The sequence below is a fragment of the Typha angustifolia genome, chromosome 10 (genome assembly GCF_048772165.1).
Source record: "Typha angustifolia cultivar Huaian chromosome 10, ASM4877216v1, whole genome shotgun sequence".
In the NCBI taxonomy this organism is placed as follows: domain Eukaryota; kingdom Viridiplantae; phylum Streptophyta; class Magnoliopsida; order Poales; family Typhaceae; genus Typha; species Typha angustifolia.
Genome location: NC_133248.1, coordinates 2,522,984 through 2,539,540, shown reverse-complemented (window position 1 = coordinate 2,539,540; position 16,557 = coordinate 2,522,984). Strand labels below are relative to the sequence as shown.

Here is a 16,557-nt window from a genome sequence, read left to right as displayed (position 1 = left end):
TCAATATCGGACTAAAAAAATATAGGAATATGCATGCATTATGGGTCGAGCCATAGATGAGTGTAGTGGATCGGACTTTCGAGCGGGTTGGGAGGGCAAAGGCTTAGCCCATTACCATCTCGGGCTCGGGTCGGGTCGGGCCTAAATTGGGCTTGGGCCGAGGTTAGCCCAATTAAAACCGGGCAGGTTCAGACCAGGTTTGGACGGGTCGAACCTAATGATCATGTCTAATCACAAATATAGACTTAAAATTAATTCATGCTTAATCAGAACTAGGCTTGATACTCAACTCGATCACAACCCTATTTATGATCACAACCCTATTTATGGCAACTTGGTGGTGATTTTAGAGGGAGCAAGCTAACGAAAAAGATTCCCACAATTTGCAGCATACAATTTTATTTACTATAAATTTCTTTGCACCATCATCTTCTGTCTTATACTTTTTGTCTAAGATTTCATAATTCTTTAGACATTTTCACTAAACTATACATGTTGTATATTGAAATATCCAGCCTATTGAGGATATAGTTTCAGTTAGGACGTCGACATACTTTCATGCATCTATTGCATCAACTACTTACCTATTTATTTTCTCCTTTTAGAGTCTAGATACATCTTTATGAAGAAATTTAGCCGAGTTTAAAATCCTTAGATAAAACAACATTTTTTGCTATTGTCTCTTGATGACGTCTGCACCATGTAACTTTTTAGGCTTTTCTCCGTGAACTGTAATCATTGGAGGAGCAAAGATAGGGATAACAGCACTATTTACTATTTCACCCATATATAAGAATGAAAGAAAAATTAAAAAAAAATGGCAAAAAATTGGTCTAAAGATTATTGGCTATAATAATCTAATTCAAACAGCCATAAAAATCCGATCCAATAATAGTAAGGAAACTAATTAAATCGATTATAAAATATAATATTCTATATAAGTCGAGTTTAGTGTTGAATACTATCGTCTTAATACTAATCCGTTTTTCATTGGCTGCTTTTGGAATAGTGGATGTCGATCTCTCATAATACAGCAAATATCTTACACACAAAAGGAGTATTATTCGAGTGTCTTATTAAATCAGGACAGTGCAATACTTTTTATTAAATGCTAAAAACTCAAAAATATCTGAATAAATTGAATGAAGGATTAAATTTTTCTGTATGCCTAAATGTAAACTTCTTTCCTATTTATAAAATGAATGGCTACAATGAAGAGATGTGCTCATTCATGGAGAGGTATATCCATTTGGTTAAAATGAAAGGACCATCTTTTCATATAAAATGATATACCTCTTCCACAGAGGGTGTGTTCTATACCTCTTCCCCAAAGAATGTGTCTTTCCATATGAAAGGATTTCAGCTCATATGAGATATTACACTTCTTCAAGCTCAACCATCACTTTAAAGCTAATTTTTATTTATTTTCCTTCATGAATTTAAATAAGAGAATATATGACATTAAAGTATTCTTTAAGCTCTTTTAATTTTACCATTAATTCATCATTAATAATATGAGGACTCCATTTAAATTTGGGCTCAAAGTTTATATAAAATTCATGTTAATACATGAATTTTCCACTGGTTATTAATTCTCATTAAGTATTTCTACAAGTAGCAATTCTAAAATCATATTACTAATGTTACAGTCTTGATTCTATAATCTCTTCTCTTCTATTCTCTTATTAGGGAGAAAGAGTGGGGAAATGAGATTTGAGGGCCAAGAGTAGATGTGGGCTTTGAGTGAATAAAAGAAGATTGGTTTAGAGTTAGATATTATGATAAGTTATCATAGAATCTACTAACGAAGAAATTAATTAGATGTATATGAAAGGAAGATAAGGTGATTAATTATGGGTAGAATTATAATTTTAATCATTTTGTTAAGGGTTTTTAGGAGTTCTAGGGTTCTAATAATTCAGGGCGATTTCGAATTTGTGAATTTAGAAGGTAGATTTCGAGAAGAGTAAAAGAAAAAATTCAATTGATTTGTGATTATTTTGATGGATTTCACTAAAAGAGAATTTATTTCTAGTTCCATAATTTCTATTAGCATAATAAAGTCGGTTCTAATAATTCAGGGCGATTTCGAATTTGTGAATCATTAAATCAAAGGACTAGAAGGTAGATTTCGAATTCAATTCGAAGAAAATCCTTAAAATGTCTCAGTAAAAGAAAAAATTCAATTGATTTGTGATTATTTTGATGGATTTCACTAAAAGAGAATTTATTTCGAACTTAATCAAACTTTTTTAAGTTCCATAATTTCTATTAGCATAATAATTAATAAAGCTATGTATATTCTCTTCTCCCATATTCTCGCGTTACTACGTGCCTCCTAGTTCTTCTCCTATTTGCCTGTAGTTATTTGGTCAAACATCCAAGTAACTATTGGTTTAACTTGTTTAATAGATACATACATTATTGGTTACTCATATCATGTGTTATTATTAAATTTTTGTTCCATATATTTTTAATTCGTATATGTTGACAATCAGGGTATAGTAGAAAATTAAAAGTATGTTGAAATGAATTCATATATATTTTCAAACAATAATGCTAGATAGAATTCATTTTAAATTCTATTATTTAGTGAACAGTGGAATTTATTCACAAATAAAATCAATTGAAATCATTTTGGTCAATTGAATTCATATATATATATTTTTTAATCATGCATACTTTGTTATAATAGAGTACATAATTTATATAGCTGATGCATACTAGAATCAATTATTATAAATTAAAAATTAAGTACAATTAAATTGGAAAAGTTCTTTTTTATGTAAGAAATTTGTATTCCAATATGGAGGAATTATTTAGTTTGTGACCAAATTTGACTTCCTCCGAACTTTCCTTTTACCAAAATAGACTATCTCTTAAACTTATCTTATTTTATTATAACCGTCAGAAAAACCCTAAACTTATCATTTTATTTAAAAAGAGAATATGTTAACAAGTTCAGCTTCTTCTTTTTATATAACACGCTGATCTAATCAAAATTTTATGTATGATAATTATAAAAAAAAATTAAGGTAAACTTAGCTGAATCTATCAACATTTCAAATGAAAAATTCTAAATAAATCGTCGACGAGTTTAATATTTTGGTATAGATACTAAATTTATCTACATTTTTATCTAAAATTAAAGTATTAATTCTATTAGTATTTTATTGATAATTATATACAACTTCTCTAAGGGCTTTCTTGACCAATTCTTGTTTGAATAAGCCCCACGTTGGAGTATGCATACTTTCTTGACCAAATATTATCCACACACAAAAAAAATTAAATTAAGTGACATCATTTCTATAATATTATTTTGTAGCTTTTATAAACAATAATTGTTCTTAAATGACATCCTTCCGAGGCTGGGTGAGGGTGCAATCAGAGAATAATAAAAAGGATAGAGATTTATATGAAAAGTTTCTCTATAAATAAAGCCTTCCTACCATTACCATCCATATAACCAATTAACGTAGTCTTTCCTTTCTATTCACTGCTGAACACCTCCTCCAGAACGACGATGAGAAGCTCCGGGAAGTGATCGATCTGACCTTCTCGCCGAGGTGGAGGAAGGGCGTCGTCGTCGCCGGAGGTAATTATCATCACCTGTCTCTCCGCTGCTCTCTCTCCTCCTCCTTAGAATGGTTGTTTTGGTCATTAGAGTCCATTATGGATCCATAATTCTACATGCATGCATACTCATATAGGCATCATCAGATGTAAGCTAACACATATCGTGAGAAAAGAGAGAGACAAGACTAGGAGAAGAAAGAAAGAGAAGAGAGAGATGGAGGTGTAAATGGTTTCAGACAAATTAATGATATTTGGATCATTTGATCCCAATAAGAAGTTAATTTAGATTGTCTAGAAAAGCACATCTAATTAATTGTCTTTCTATGATCGCATCTACCATAAAATCTTGTGGAATGCTAATCAAAACCTTCGTGTTGTATGGGTAAGCTGTGTCTCAATTGGTTAGGCAAAAAGTCAATACTGTGGTTCTAAGCTTTCGTCTGTAACTTACCTTCCTCATAATTCTAATATAAAATAGACGTTAGTTTTGATATATAATAACTAAAATCCTCTTTTCTCATACGCTTCTACACCTCAATTTTTCTTATTTTTATATGTTAGATAGACACTACAAAAAAAATTAAAAGAAAATTCCCTTCACATATGAGAAAATAATAGTTTTATATCAATGAAAAAATAGGATTAATTAGTACTCCCCATTAATTGATAGATGGACATGTTACACCAAAACATTGGCAAAGTTAAAAGGTGATTGTTAGGGTTCTTTCTTTTGTCTTTATTGAGATAACTACCTTTCATGAAGAACATGGTCTAAAGAGGCTTAAATTTGATGTCAATTTCTTAGGTTTTGGTATCACAAAGCAATATATAAAATTAAGCGAGTAGAAAAAAGAAAAGAAAAAGGTTATCTTGAGCTATTTTGCATAGGCATATATAGATCTTATATTCAAATATCAAGAGTGGACCTTTTGTTTATGATCATATTCCCCACCTAGATGGGAAGATGAAGACCACAATGATCTCCAGCTATCAATCATAACTAATTTACTATAATATATGGCATGCCTTTGTTAATATTTATATATATACTCAGCATTACATAAGACCTTGTTTGATTTGAGATTAAACATTGAACACGATTAATAGTCTTATTTTTAGTCTTAATTTTTTATAAAGTAAAGTTAATTAGATATAAAAAAAATTAAAAAATATTTAATTATTAAACCAGTCTAAAGGTCTTTGAATAAGTTCAAAAGGAGTCTTTAAACTCAAAGCAAATAAGGCCTTAGCTACTCCGGAGTACCTAGAATGCTACAATTCTATACCACTCTTAATCTTAAAAGCTACGAGTGGTTACATTTCTAATAATTTCTTTTTGTCTAAGACCTAATTAAGAATTCGAACATTAAAATACTTACAAACAAAGCATCTCATTTGATATGTTATTTCTTATAGTTTATGGGGGCAATTTTTTCTTATTTTATTTTTTAAGAAGTATAATGTGATATATATTGAGTCATAAAAAGATTTTTAGAATCTATTTAGTCCCCTATCGAAATAGATAAAATCAAGAATAGATTATGATGTCAATTTCTTATGTTTAAATTTTGATAACATCAAGCAATTTATAAAATTATGCAAGTAGAGAAAAGGAAAAAAAAAATTATTTTGAGTTATTTTGAGTTAGGCATATATAGATATTATATTCAACTATTAAGAGTTGACATTTTGTCTAGCTAAAATAATAATAAATGAGAAAGATGGAAAAAACAAATATGGAGTGATTGGATTCCCACCTAGATGGGGAAGATGAAGACCACAATGATCTACTTATCTGAGACTCCAGCCACTAATTATAAAATAAATTAGTATAATAACTCATATGTCTTCATTACCAAATGTATATATAATTCAAAGAACCACATGCTAGGTTTGTGAAGTAGATGGCCAACTCCATACTATATATATGTGTGTATGTATATATGCACACACACATACACACTAGGGGAGGTGGTACTTGGTAGAGGTAAAAGAAATTAAATGAAATTAAAAATTGTCACCTAAAGAGAGTGGGAATAAGAGACTAATTTTTGGATAATATCCTATACTCTTGAACTATGACTCAGTATTACATAATCTATTATGAAGTATTTAAAATGTTGTAATTTACACTGTCTTTAAAACCTACAAGTTATGTTTCTAATGGGTTTTTTTCTTTTTAAAATTTTTAATGATGTACTAATTAAATAGATGTAACTAGTTTTAACTATTTCTAGTAGTTTAGGAGAGCTTTTTTTTTAACTTTTTGAGGTATAATGTGATATTGAGCTATGCGAGGATTGTAGATCTTATTTTGTATTAGATCAGAATAAACAATATAATAATCTCTACTAGCTCTAGAGCTTGCGTGAGCTTCATATATAGTATTAACTGATGTGAGCCGGGTCAAGCTGGATCACATCATAAGAATATTGGACTCAATAGATCGAGTTTATTATCTTGAAATGATTTATTTCACTCCCTAAACCACCATTGATTTCCACAATAACTCCCTGAATTTTTTTTGTATACACTGACCCTTTGAATTATCAAAAATACCTCACCGCCTTGGCATTGTTGACAAAATATATTAACTGACTAAATTACCCCTCTATTTATAATGATAGAATTGTTAAGTGGCTTAGTTAATATTAAATAAATAATTTTTTTAAATTCCTTTATTACCCCTGATCTACATTTCTCCTAACCATTTCTCTCATCTTCCTCCACCTCATCATCTTCCTACCCTAACATAAGGCATTTGGAGAGATAGAGAGAGAGAAGGGCGATGACGGGCTCGGAGAGGAGGGTGACGGCAACACCGGGGCAATAGGTGATGGCAACCCATCTTCCACACCTGCCTATGTGCTCCACCTCGTCATGCAACCTTGCCACTAGCCAGCTTATCATGCCACGTCCGGTAGGGAGATTTCTTCTCTTCTCTCCTTGGCCATGCCAAGACTACTCTCTAGATCTCCATGACTCCACCTTTCTCTCTTCTTCCCCAATTTGGAGTCATAAGAAGATGGGTTGGGTTGAAATTACTAGAAAATCTTTGGAATTTTTTTGAGAGAAAAATTCCACCCTTTATCTCTAAGATGGTTGTTTTACATGTTTCCATTTTGGTTTTTATTGTTGGATCTACAGTAGGAATAAGAATGGAATAATGGAATAGGTAGTAATGGCACTGGATTATGGATTCTCATAAGAAATTAAAGGAATTGATAGTAATGGAAAGAGGAGAGGCGAGGGAAGAACACGGAGGAGGAGCGAGACGGGAGACGCGTAGTGGCCGGCGCCCAAGGAAACAGTTAGGGAGGAGGAGGAGAAGAGATTGGTGGTATTTTTTAAGGATATTCTAGTCATAATAAAAGCCTATTTTAAGTTGTCACATGCATATAAGGGTATTCTGGCTATTTAGTTATCACATGACTAGCACATGGCAACTTATGGATGAAAATGGGTAACAAAATCTTGAACGAAAGAGGTCAATTGGGATATTTCTAGTAGTTTAGTGGGTTAGTGTGTACCAAAAAAAAAGTTTGGAGGGTCATTATGGAAATTGGTGATAGTTCAAGGGATGAAAGGAAAATTATTCTATTTATCTTTTAATTGATTTATGTTTATCTCTTATATAAGCTCTTAAGGTAAGTCTAGTTAAATCACTAAGGCAAATTCAATTAAACCACATAAACATTAAGGTAAGTTAAATTAAGTCATATAAATATCTAAGGCAAATACTATTTACAGTCCTATAAACCTTTAGAGCTAAGTCTGAGTAGGACTCATTATACTCGACTTCTATATATAGAGGGGCTAAGCTTTTTTTTTATCTGTCCAAGTATCCAATAAAAATTAAGAATTATGTTTTAGCCTTAGAGTATCTTAAGAGTAAGAGTAAGATAATCTATAAGTTAAAGTAAATTAATCATAGCCGTTTAGTTTTCAACGATCAGATCTAATTTAGAACCCTAATTCTACCTCCAACTTATAGTCACAATCTACCTCCACGAGCCACCTACTTATACGACCGACCACCACCATCCCACGGCCCTTTGCTACCCTCCAACAACATCTGCAAAGTCGATTTTTTCTATTTCTGTCCCATTCTGATCTTGCTCCACTATTTTAGTCATAACTTTCTATCTAGATCTCTAACTAAATTCATTCCAAAGCCATTAAATTTAAGATTTCTGAGGTTATTATCCATCAAAATCTCGGAATCATCCTACAAACAGATCATTCCAGATCTGGTCGCAACGTTAATTGGTTTGGATGAGCTTTATAGCACCAATATTTTATTATTGAGTTACAAATGTAGTGATGCAAGAGAGAGTAATATCTTTTACGGATAGTATTTCAATAGCTAAAGAAGATCATATTGTATTAGTATCCTAAGATTTAGATCCAAATATTATCATTTTAACTGGAACACCATTATGTTTTCACTTTATTGACAAAAGATAATCTAGAAGTTGAAGTAAATTAATCATAGTCATTTATTTTTATACGAGTAGATCTAACTTAGAACCATAATTCTACCTCTAACTTATAGTCACCATCTACCTCCACGAGCCACCCACTCATACGGCCGACCACCACCATCCCATGGCCCTTCGCCACCCTCCGACGATATCCGCAATGTCGATTTTTTTTTTATATATTTCTACCCTGTTTTGGCCTTGCTCCATTATTTTAGTCATAACTTTCCATTCAGATCTCTAACTGAATTTATTTCAAAGCCATTATATTTGATATTTTTGAGGTACTATTCATTAAAATCTCATAATCATCCTGCGAATAAATCGTTCCAAATCTGTTCGCATTATTAACTAGTTGGGATGAGCTTTATAGCACCAATATTTTATTATTGAGTTATAAATGTAGTGATGCAAGAGATAGTAATACTTTTTACAGAAAGTATTTCGTTAGCTAAAGAAGATCATATTGTATTGGTATCCCAAGATTTGGATCCAAATATTATCATTTTAACTAGAACACCATTATATTTTCACTTTATTGACCAAAAAAAAATATATCTTTATAGTAACAATAGCAATAATGTGACTCTTACTCTAAGTTCATAGTTTAGTCCTCCATTATTCACTGCCATGTATGTCATTTTTTGTCTGCGTCTAAATCATTCAGTTTGTATGTCATTTTATAATATCCTTCATGTGGTTTATTCTCACAACAAACACCCAACCCACCAACCTACTAAATATTATATCATACGTCTCTCTCTCTCTCTCTCTACAATTACTGATTGGTACCAAACAATAACTACTACCTCCCAATAATTCACAAACCCTGCCTACCAACAGCAAGAGCTGCATTGAATATAATCAATCCAGAGATGTGGCAATTTTTTATTCGGCCAGTTTCTATCTATCCACCTCATCTTACAGACTTGTTACAGTTTGAGCCTTGTCTTTGTATCTCTCTCAATATTTGTTTAAATATATTAAAATAAAATTTGTTTACCTTAAAAATTCTAGTTTATTAATTAAAAAACAATGTCAATATAAACTAGAAATTCCAGTAAGTATGGTCAAATTATGTTAGGCTAAGGTTTAATTTTTCTTTCTACAAACTAAACATTTTCAAACATTGTGAGCCAAATTGGGAACAGCTGGAAGAAGACAAGATTCAAAGAAACATAGGTCAATAATGCATGCACTGTACGAAACCCGGAATCTCCCACGTCCTCAATGTGAAGCTCAAGAATATTAAACTATCATAATTATTATGAAATGATTAAAATACTCTTTCTTTCTGGTTAATGAACATAATTAGATCTAAGTAGCCAGTAAAATATTTACTAGGTATCATTTTCAATATCTACCAAGATTCAACTACTAGATAGACTACAGTGATTGGCATATAGGACGACAAGCATGAATAAAGGAGAGAAAGAAACCCAATCTAACAAGTTATAACGCCCCCAAAGTCACTCTCTCTCTTTTTCTTTCTCTCTCTTTCTCTACATGCACCGACAGGTTATGACTCTAATGGCGACAAAGCTAACGAGCAAAGCAAAGACGCCTCCACCTCTGGTGGCTTTCACACTGGGTGCTGCCATGGCCACTGTCTTCCTTCTCTTCCTCCTCACTGCAAGCCCAGGAGGGGGGTATTTTGGGAGATCATCTTGGAGCAGTGGACTTCAGAAGCCTTCTTCTACTTCCAAGCTAAATGCAGCTAAGATGGGTTGCAATGCAAAGGGTGGCACCACCAAGATGGCCGCTTCCAATGAGGTAGGTAAATCTAGTTTCTTTGCATGCTAATTCCAAGTGAGAGAATGGAGAGAGAAGAGAGTGGTGGAAGAGTAGGAGATGGCAAGATTTGGCTGCTTGATTGATAATCTTTTTACAAAGTATTTTCTTTTCTTTTTCATCAAATCATAGATGCATGTAAGAGTTCTTGAGCCAATTGGTTTCTCTACTTTTTGGGTCTTATAATTTGTATTTTAATGATTCCTCTGTTATGTTGTGGGCAAGAAGGAGTGCATTATGCCAATGCCACTCAATTCTTTTAATTTTTCTATGACAAAGTAAAAGATAGATCTGCTTTTGAAGGGAAATTTTGATTTCACACCCTATCGTTTTGCTATATTACAATTTGCACCCCCTAAACTTTTCATTCTTTACAATTCCAACCCCTCCTCTTTTTTTTACTTTTTGCATAAAGAAGAGCACCTTATAAAGTTACAATTCTATACTTTATGCCTTTCCTGTTTATGGTGTGAAATGATTTTTTATTTATATTTTTTTGAGTTTTTTTTGCAAATAAAAAAAGGTATACATGCAAAGAAAATAAAAAAACCCAAAAAATTTCAGAAAACTAATTCTTGAACTGCTGGAAATGCAGACAGAATCATCTGAAGACATAGCCGAGCTGCTGAGGAAGGCAGCCATGGATGACAACACAGTCATTCTGACCTCAGTGAACGAAGCCTGGGCAGCACCAGACTCGCTCCTTGACTCCTTCTTCGAGAGCTTCCGCATCGGAGAGCAAGTCGAGCATTTCGTCAAGCACCTGATCATCATAACCATGGATCCAAAGGCGTATGAGAGGTGCAAGTCTCTGCATCCTTACTGCTACCCTCTGAAGCTAGAAAAGGACCTATCCTCTGCAAAGAGTTACATGACCAAAGACTACCTTGATCTGGTCTGGCAAAAGATCAAGCTCCAGCAAAGGATTCTTGAGCTCGGATACAACTTGTTGTTCACAGTATGCGTACAAACTCAAACTTTTAGATAATATATATCATATTTTAACTCGCATGCTGCTTGTTTGAATAAAAATCTAGCTTCCATATCATGTTAGAACACTTAGCTTTTATAGGCAAGATTAAAAGTGAGATAATATACATAAACAATTAGATAACGGTGGTTTTTAATTTTTATATTCTAATAACGGATAGTATTGTTCAGCTGCTAAGTACTAAATTTCTCAATCTTGAATGCAGGATGTGGATGTTGCATGGTTTCGGAACCCTTTCGAGCACATCACCGTCGCCCCCCACATAACGACGTCGAGTGATTTCTTCTTCGGTAACCCCGACGATCTCGGGAATTATCCAAACACAGGGTTGATCTACTTCAAGTCATGCAGGAAGAACATTGAGGTGATGAAGTACTGGCATGAAGCCAGGAGTAGGTTCCCTAAGAACCATGACCAGTTTGTCTTCAATGAGATCAAGCATGAGCTTGTCTCTAAGTTCCAGGTGAGGATCAAGTTCCTGAACACTGCTTACATCAGTGGATTTTGCCAACTTGGTAAGGATCTGAACAAGGTTTGCACAGTGCATGCAACCTGCTGCATTGGTCTTGAGAACAAACTTTATGATCTGAAGAATGTTATAGAGGATTGGAAGAATTATACGTCTAAGCCAGTGTGGGAAAGACAGTTGGGACGCATAAAATGGAGGATTCCAGGGAGATGTATTCATTAAGAAGAATGTATTATATAACTTCTAAATATAATTTTTTTATTAATTACACGGGCTTGCTAAGAATGCAGATCAGGTGAAGTTTGAAACAGATGTCGTTGAAGTTTGGAATATTAATTACACGGGCTTGCTTACATCAGGTGAAGTTTGGAATACAATTTAAGGTCTTTGAAAATCCCATCTTGCTTTAATGATATTTGCATATTAATCCTTGTGATTAGAGATATCGTCCTCTTAAGGTTTTAGGCCATGATTCTTATTTTGAATAGCAAATCAGTAAATTGATTCATGTTCATGGGTACTGTTGGTATTTTTTTTAAATTTACGTTTTGGATACAATAGATAGGAGATGTCATTCTGTCAGACTCTGTTAATATTAAATTTTATTTTAAGAAAAAATAAGAACAGTGTATGGCATTATGCATGGACAAGATAATTATAACTATCAGAATTGATCTGAAAGAATATAATACACTTATTCTACTAGTCTTCTCCATTACTTACATGCATGCTAATAAGTTCTCAGATTAATCTACTTGGATAAACTCTAAACTTGCAGGATCTATACATCATGTGGTTTAGACTAGAGATATAGCTTGTGATTTCTACAATGGCAACCCTGATGATCTACATAATTTGACAATCTGGTTCAAATGATGACCTTCAATCAGAAGGGCTGGAGAGTTCCTGATAAATGCCAGTCTAATGCATCAACCAGTTTACTGTATAAATTCTAGTAAATGGTATTATATTTCTATATAGCTATTTAGTAGATTTTAGCATGTATAAATTACATGCACTTTATTATAACAAAATATATACTGGCTAGTAGAAATATTGGTTGCAAAAGCTCCCATTTTTTTTCAATATTTTCTGGCCACTGTTGTTATATACCAAGAATTATATAGCTGATAGATGGATCTGATCCAAAATCAATTTATAATTAATTTAATATAATATATATCCAACATATGTGTTGCCAAAAAATCACTCACTTTTATATTGCCGACATTGTAAACCTTCTAAGAAGAAATACAAATAAATATCAAAAGATAAGAAGTTTAATAATTTTGAGAAAGAGCACCATCACTCTCTCATCACCGTTATCAGTGGACAGATAAATTCAGGGAGGCACACAGAATATTGATTGGTGTAAATTATAATTACCCAAATACACATCTAATTAAAGAGTTTTGCATATCTTAAATTCATACTCATATCATGCTATTGCTCTACATTGCGGTTGTATAAATATTTGAACTAATCAAAATTCGACTAGCCTCAAAACTTGATTTGCATAACATCATCTGATCAAGATTAATCTCCTACGCAGATACAAAGTCAGTCACAATTTCAACTCTAAACAGATTACAGTCTAGTCCCAGGATTTCACATTACCTCAATAATAAGTCAATACTCAAATAAATATCTGGCTATACCATAAATAGGAGATGAGCTGATTCCACAATATGAAAATAAAATCATTCTTCGCTTTCACAGATTCGAGATAGAATAACGAGGTAGTCCAGCAAATACAAATAAATTACTAGAAAAATGTTTGATACTAGATTAAAGAGTTGACAACTTATCTAGCTTTAAATCAAAAAGGGAACAACCAGTAAATCCAAAATGTCTGCAACTCAAACTACGGCTACTAATCTTCAAGCCTGATTCTTGGCCTTCCTGGGTGCAATCTGGGTGTCAGGCTGCAAAATTGAAACGTAATAAGAGAACACTCTATTAACGTCAAGAAAGAATACAAATGTATGAATGCCACAATGACAAGAGAATCCTATAGTAAACACAAACCAGAGAGTGGAATTACCTCTTTCTTAACTGGCTCTTCCTTCTCTGACAAAATCAACTCGATATGACATGGAGAAGACATATAAGCTGCAATAGAACAGAATGAATGGGTCTTAATCTCCATGAAACTTTAGGAATATAATTAAACTCATATGATGAACTCACGATTAATCCGTCCATGAGCGCGATAGGTGCGACGCCTCTGCTTTTGGGCTTGATTCACCTGAATGTGTGATATGTAAAGAGCATCTACATCCAAACCTTTAACCTGACAGCAGGAGAAAAGAGTAAATCATTATATGACAGGATTTTTGTAATAAATACATGAAAAAGCAAGTAGTAGGGCCATACATCAGCATTGCTCTCAGCATTCTTGAGCAGATCCAAAATGAATCTGGCAGATTTGGCAGGCCAACGCCCCTGACCATTTGACTGGCGAGCTTTAGCTTGGCCAGTACGTCCTACACCCCGACAGAACCTACGGAAGGGAATGGCCTGCTTGTGAGCAATTACATCTTCAAGGTACCTTTTAGCCTTCACCAAAGGCAGCTTCCTAATCGCAAAGGCTGTCTCACGGGTATTCTGTCAAAATCAACAGAGCGTGCATCATTAAGAAGTTTATACTGGTTAATTAAACTATTAAACCATCTTATGACCTAGAGTAGTCTATTGAAACTAATAGCACAAAACAATGAAGGACAAACTATTGTACCTATTCAATTCAAACATATAAATATAATATGGTCACCACAAGACATGAAACATCTCAATTCACAAAATTGCACAATGTTAGCATAAACTATAATGTCATTGCAGAGAGGCATGCATAAAAAATCAAAATCAAGCCTTGGTTATGGAACAGCAAACCACCATAATTATAGATGCAGGAAAAAGGTTATAGTTGGGGCACATGAAATAAGGATGCATCAGATTTATACAAACAAGTTTCAGTGAAGAAATATATGAAATGATAGAGTGAGCAAAGAGATTAAACACCTCAGAATTTATACTGTTACTCTGATGCAACAGTCCATAAATGATAAATCACACTGTACAATGAGATTTAAAACATTCAGAAGATGTACACTAGGATCATATAACTGAATCAGAGAGAGCCAAAAACAAAAAAGACGCCTTCCTAAGACAGCCCCCATGGTTAATTGCTGTTTTCCCATCAACAACCACTAACATTATGACACGGATAAAACCAAGGACGATAAATGCTTAGATGAAAAATTGGTACGACTTATAGAAATGTAGAAATTTTTCTGTAAAGACAACAATCATACAATGCAAAATTGAAAATTGAATATTTTTTAAACTAAAAAGGTAAAAATCCATAAGTATAACGCCTAAAAAATTCTTCATATTGTTTATATACATTACTATAAAGATTGAAATCTTCAGTGTGAGATTTGGTATCTACACAATACAATTCAATGCACTTGCAAGACTAGGATAAAAGACCATCTCGCAAAAAAATTATAATATGGGAGGCTTGAAAATATTAGAAAGTTAACAGGATACCAGAATCAAAGTTTAAAAACATGAAATTATCTTTTGAAAGGTGAAATTTTATGTGTCATTGTTAACTGAACCTTCTGTCGTAAAGTTTCAAAAGGCTCACCCAAAAACAATGCATCTAATTTCCCTAAAGTTTACGAGAGAACTGTTTATTAAGAAAACAGAACCCTGCTTTTTTCTTTAGGTTGTCAAATTATTGCATAAACCAAAAGCAAGATCAGAACATCACAATCCAGTTCATTAAATTGTCCAAAATGACTTTCCCTTTGCACACAAATACTCCACAGTGAGCCTCAATGTCCCTAAAATTGTGATTTATCTGTTGGGTGGACGAATCCATCATATTAACATTTAAATACAAGAGTTGTTAGTAAAATGAAATAGCTATTCTGCTACCCTACTTATAGTATATATGGGAATATGCATTTCACTAACATTATCTAAAATATCCCAGACTGTTAGTGAAATAGTATAACTATTCTCTCATTGACTCTCATAGTATTGCCTAATGTAGTAATGACACATTGTCTATCAAGAAGATATGCATTTCTACAGAATCAGTTGCATGTTTCCAGATTAATGATAGAATACATGTAAATGGGCGACATAGCTAATAATAGCACATACCACGTAAATAATGTAACTTTAGCTTCTAAATTGATCAACCATATAAAAAGTAACTTACAACAAAATTAGGCATCCATTTACACATAGAAAATCACTATATAAACACCAAAAAGATCGCAAATATCGAAGGTTCCAATAATATCACAGTGAGGACAACGAACCTTAAAGTGGACTCTCAAATCCCTCCCCATGGCCTTAGAGGCTGTGAAAAAAGAAGATTTTGAGTAGAGAAATAAAGATAAAAAGCACAAAAGATCCAGCATCTAAACAGGGAAAGAGGAAAGAAACCAAAGTCTTACATTTGGTTGGGTTGTTCGGTTCGCTCGAGTACTTCACCTGTGATCAGAGATTAACAAGGCAAAGTGGAACAAGTTAGGGCATGAGAACCAAGAGCATGAAGAGAACAAAGAGATTGACCGACGTCTAGAGAGAGGAAAGATCATACCATCGTTGCAGCGAGCCCAAATGCGGCGGGAGTTGTTTTGCGGAGGAGAGGAGCTAAACCCTAAAACGAGTCGGCCTTATAAAGGGAACGGAACCCTAGCGCGAAGTGTGATTGGGCGGCAAACGGGTCGGGTTAAGCAGGTTCGGGTCGGGTCGGGTTTGGATCGGGTCGGGTTCAGGTCGGGTCGGGTTCGGGTCAACATTACATTGACACCAACACGACCCGATTAATAAACGTGTTGCATTTGGTAAAAACGAACACAACCCGATTAATAAACGGGTAACACGACACGACCCGCCTAACCCGTTTAATAAACGGGTCAGGTTAACACAACCCGTCTAACCCGTATACTTAAACAGGTCGTGTTAACCCGACACGTTAACATGACCCGTCTAACCCATTTAATATAAATCCTATATAAATTTAATATTTACTAATTTATTATATATAAATGGTGTATTACACAAATAAAATAACTTATTTTTAACTCAAAACTCATATAACATCAAAATTACAATAGAGTTTAGAACAAAGTTCCAACTCTCAAAAAGTGTCATACATTCATACAAACAAAATAATACATTTCCAACTCAAAACTTATACAATATCAAAATTACAATCCTAA

The 16,557-nt window shown here is 33.5% G+C and overlaps 2 protein-coding genes and 1 non-coding gene across 5 annotated transcripts; 1 reads left to right on the top strand and 2 right to left on the bottom strand.

Annotated features, from left to right (window-relative positions):
- Nucleotides 1-3,411: 3,411 nt before the first annotated feature.
- LOC140768973 (uncharacterized protein At4g15970-like) lies at nt 3,412-12,106 on the top strand. Of its 3 annotated transcripts, XR_012105827.1 has the most exons (6): nt 3,412-3,598; nt 6,337-6,499; nt 9,579-9,833; nt 10,447-10,809; nt 11,048-11,670; nt 12,090-12,106. XR_012105827.1 is itself a non-coding variant. In XM_073109466.1 (5 exons), exons 2-5 carry the CDS (start codon nt 6,416-6,418, stop codon nt 11,531-11,533), a joined length of 1,188 nt encoding a protein of 395 aa, XP_072965567.1. In that variant the 5' UTR covers nt 3,412-3,598; nt 6,337-6,415; the 3' UTR covers nt 11,534-11,858. The 3 variants fall into 3 exon arrangements, 2 of the variants coding, with proteins under 2 accessions (XP_072965567.1, XP_072965568.1); XM_073109466.1 differs by lacking the exon at nt 12,090-12,106 and having other exon boundaries at nt 11,048-11,858; XM_073109467.1 differs by lacking the exons at nt 6,337-6,499; nt 12,090-12,106 and having other exon boundaries at nt 3,417-3,598; nt 11,048-11,852.
- Nucleotides 12,107-12,944: 838 nt separating this feature from the next.
- Nucleotides 12,945-16,021, bottom strand: LOC140768508 (large ribosomal subunit protein uL22). Its single transcript, XM_073108803.1, has 7 exons — nt 15,933-16,021; nt 15,787-15,823; nt 15,649-15,689; nt 13,688-13,918; nt 13,502-13,604; nt 13,356-13,423; nt 12,945-13,236 (listed from the first exon to the last, which is right to left on the bottom strand). Exons 1-7 carry the CDS (start codon nt 15,933-15,935, stop codon nt 13,192-13,194), a joined length of 528 nt encoding a protein of 175 aa, XP_072964904.1. The 5' UTR covers nt 15,936-16,021; the 3' UTR covers nt 12,945-13,191.
- On the bottom strand, nt 14,912-15,038 carry LOC140769426 (small nucleolar RNA snoR74). Its single transcript, XR_012105908.1, has one exon. It is a non-coding gene; the product is annotated as a small nucleolar RNA snoR74 (small nucleolar RNA).
- Nucleotides 16,022-16,557: the final 536 nt, after the last annotated feature.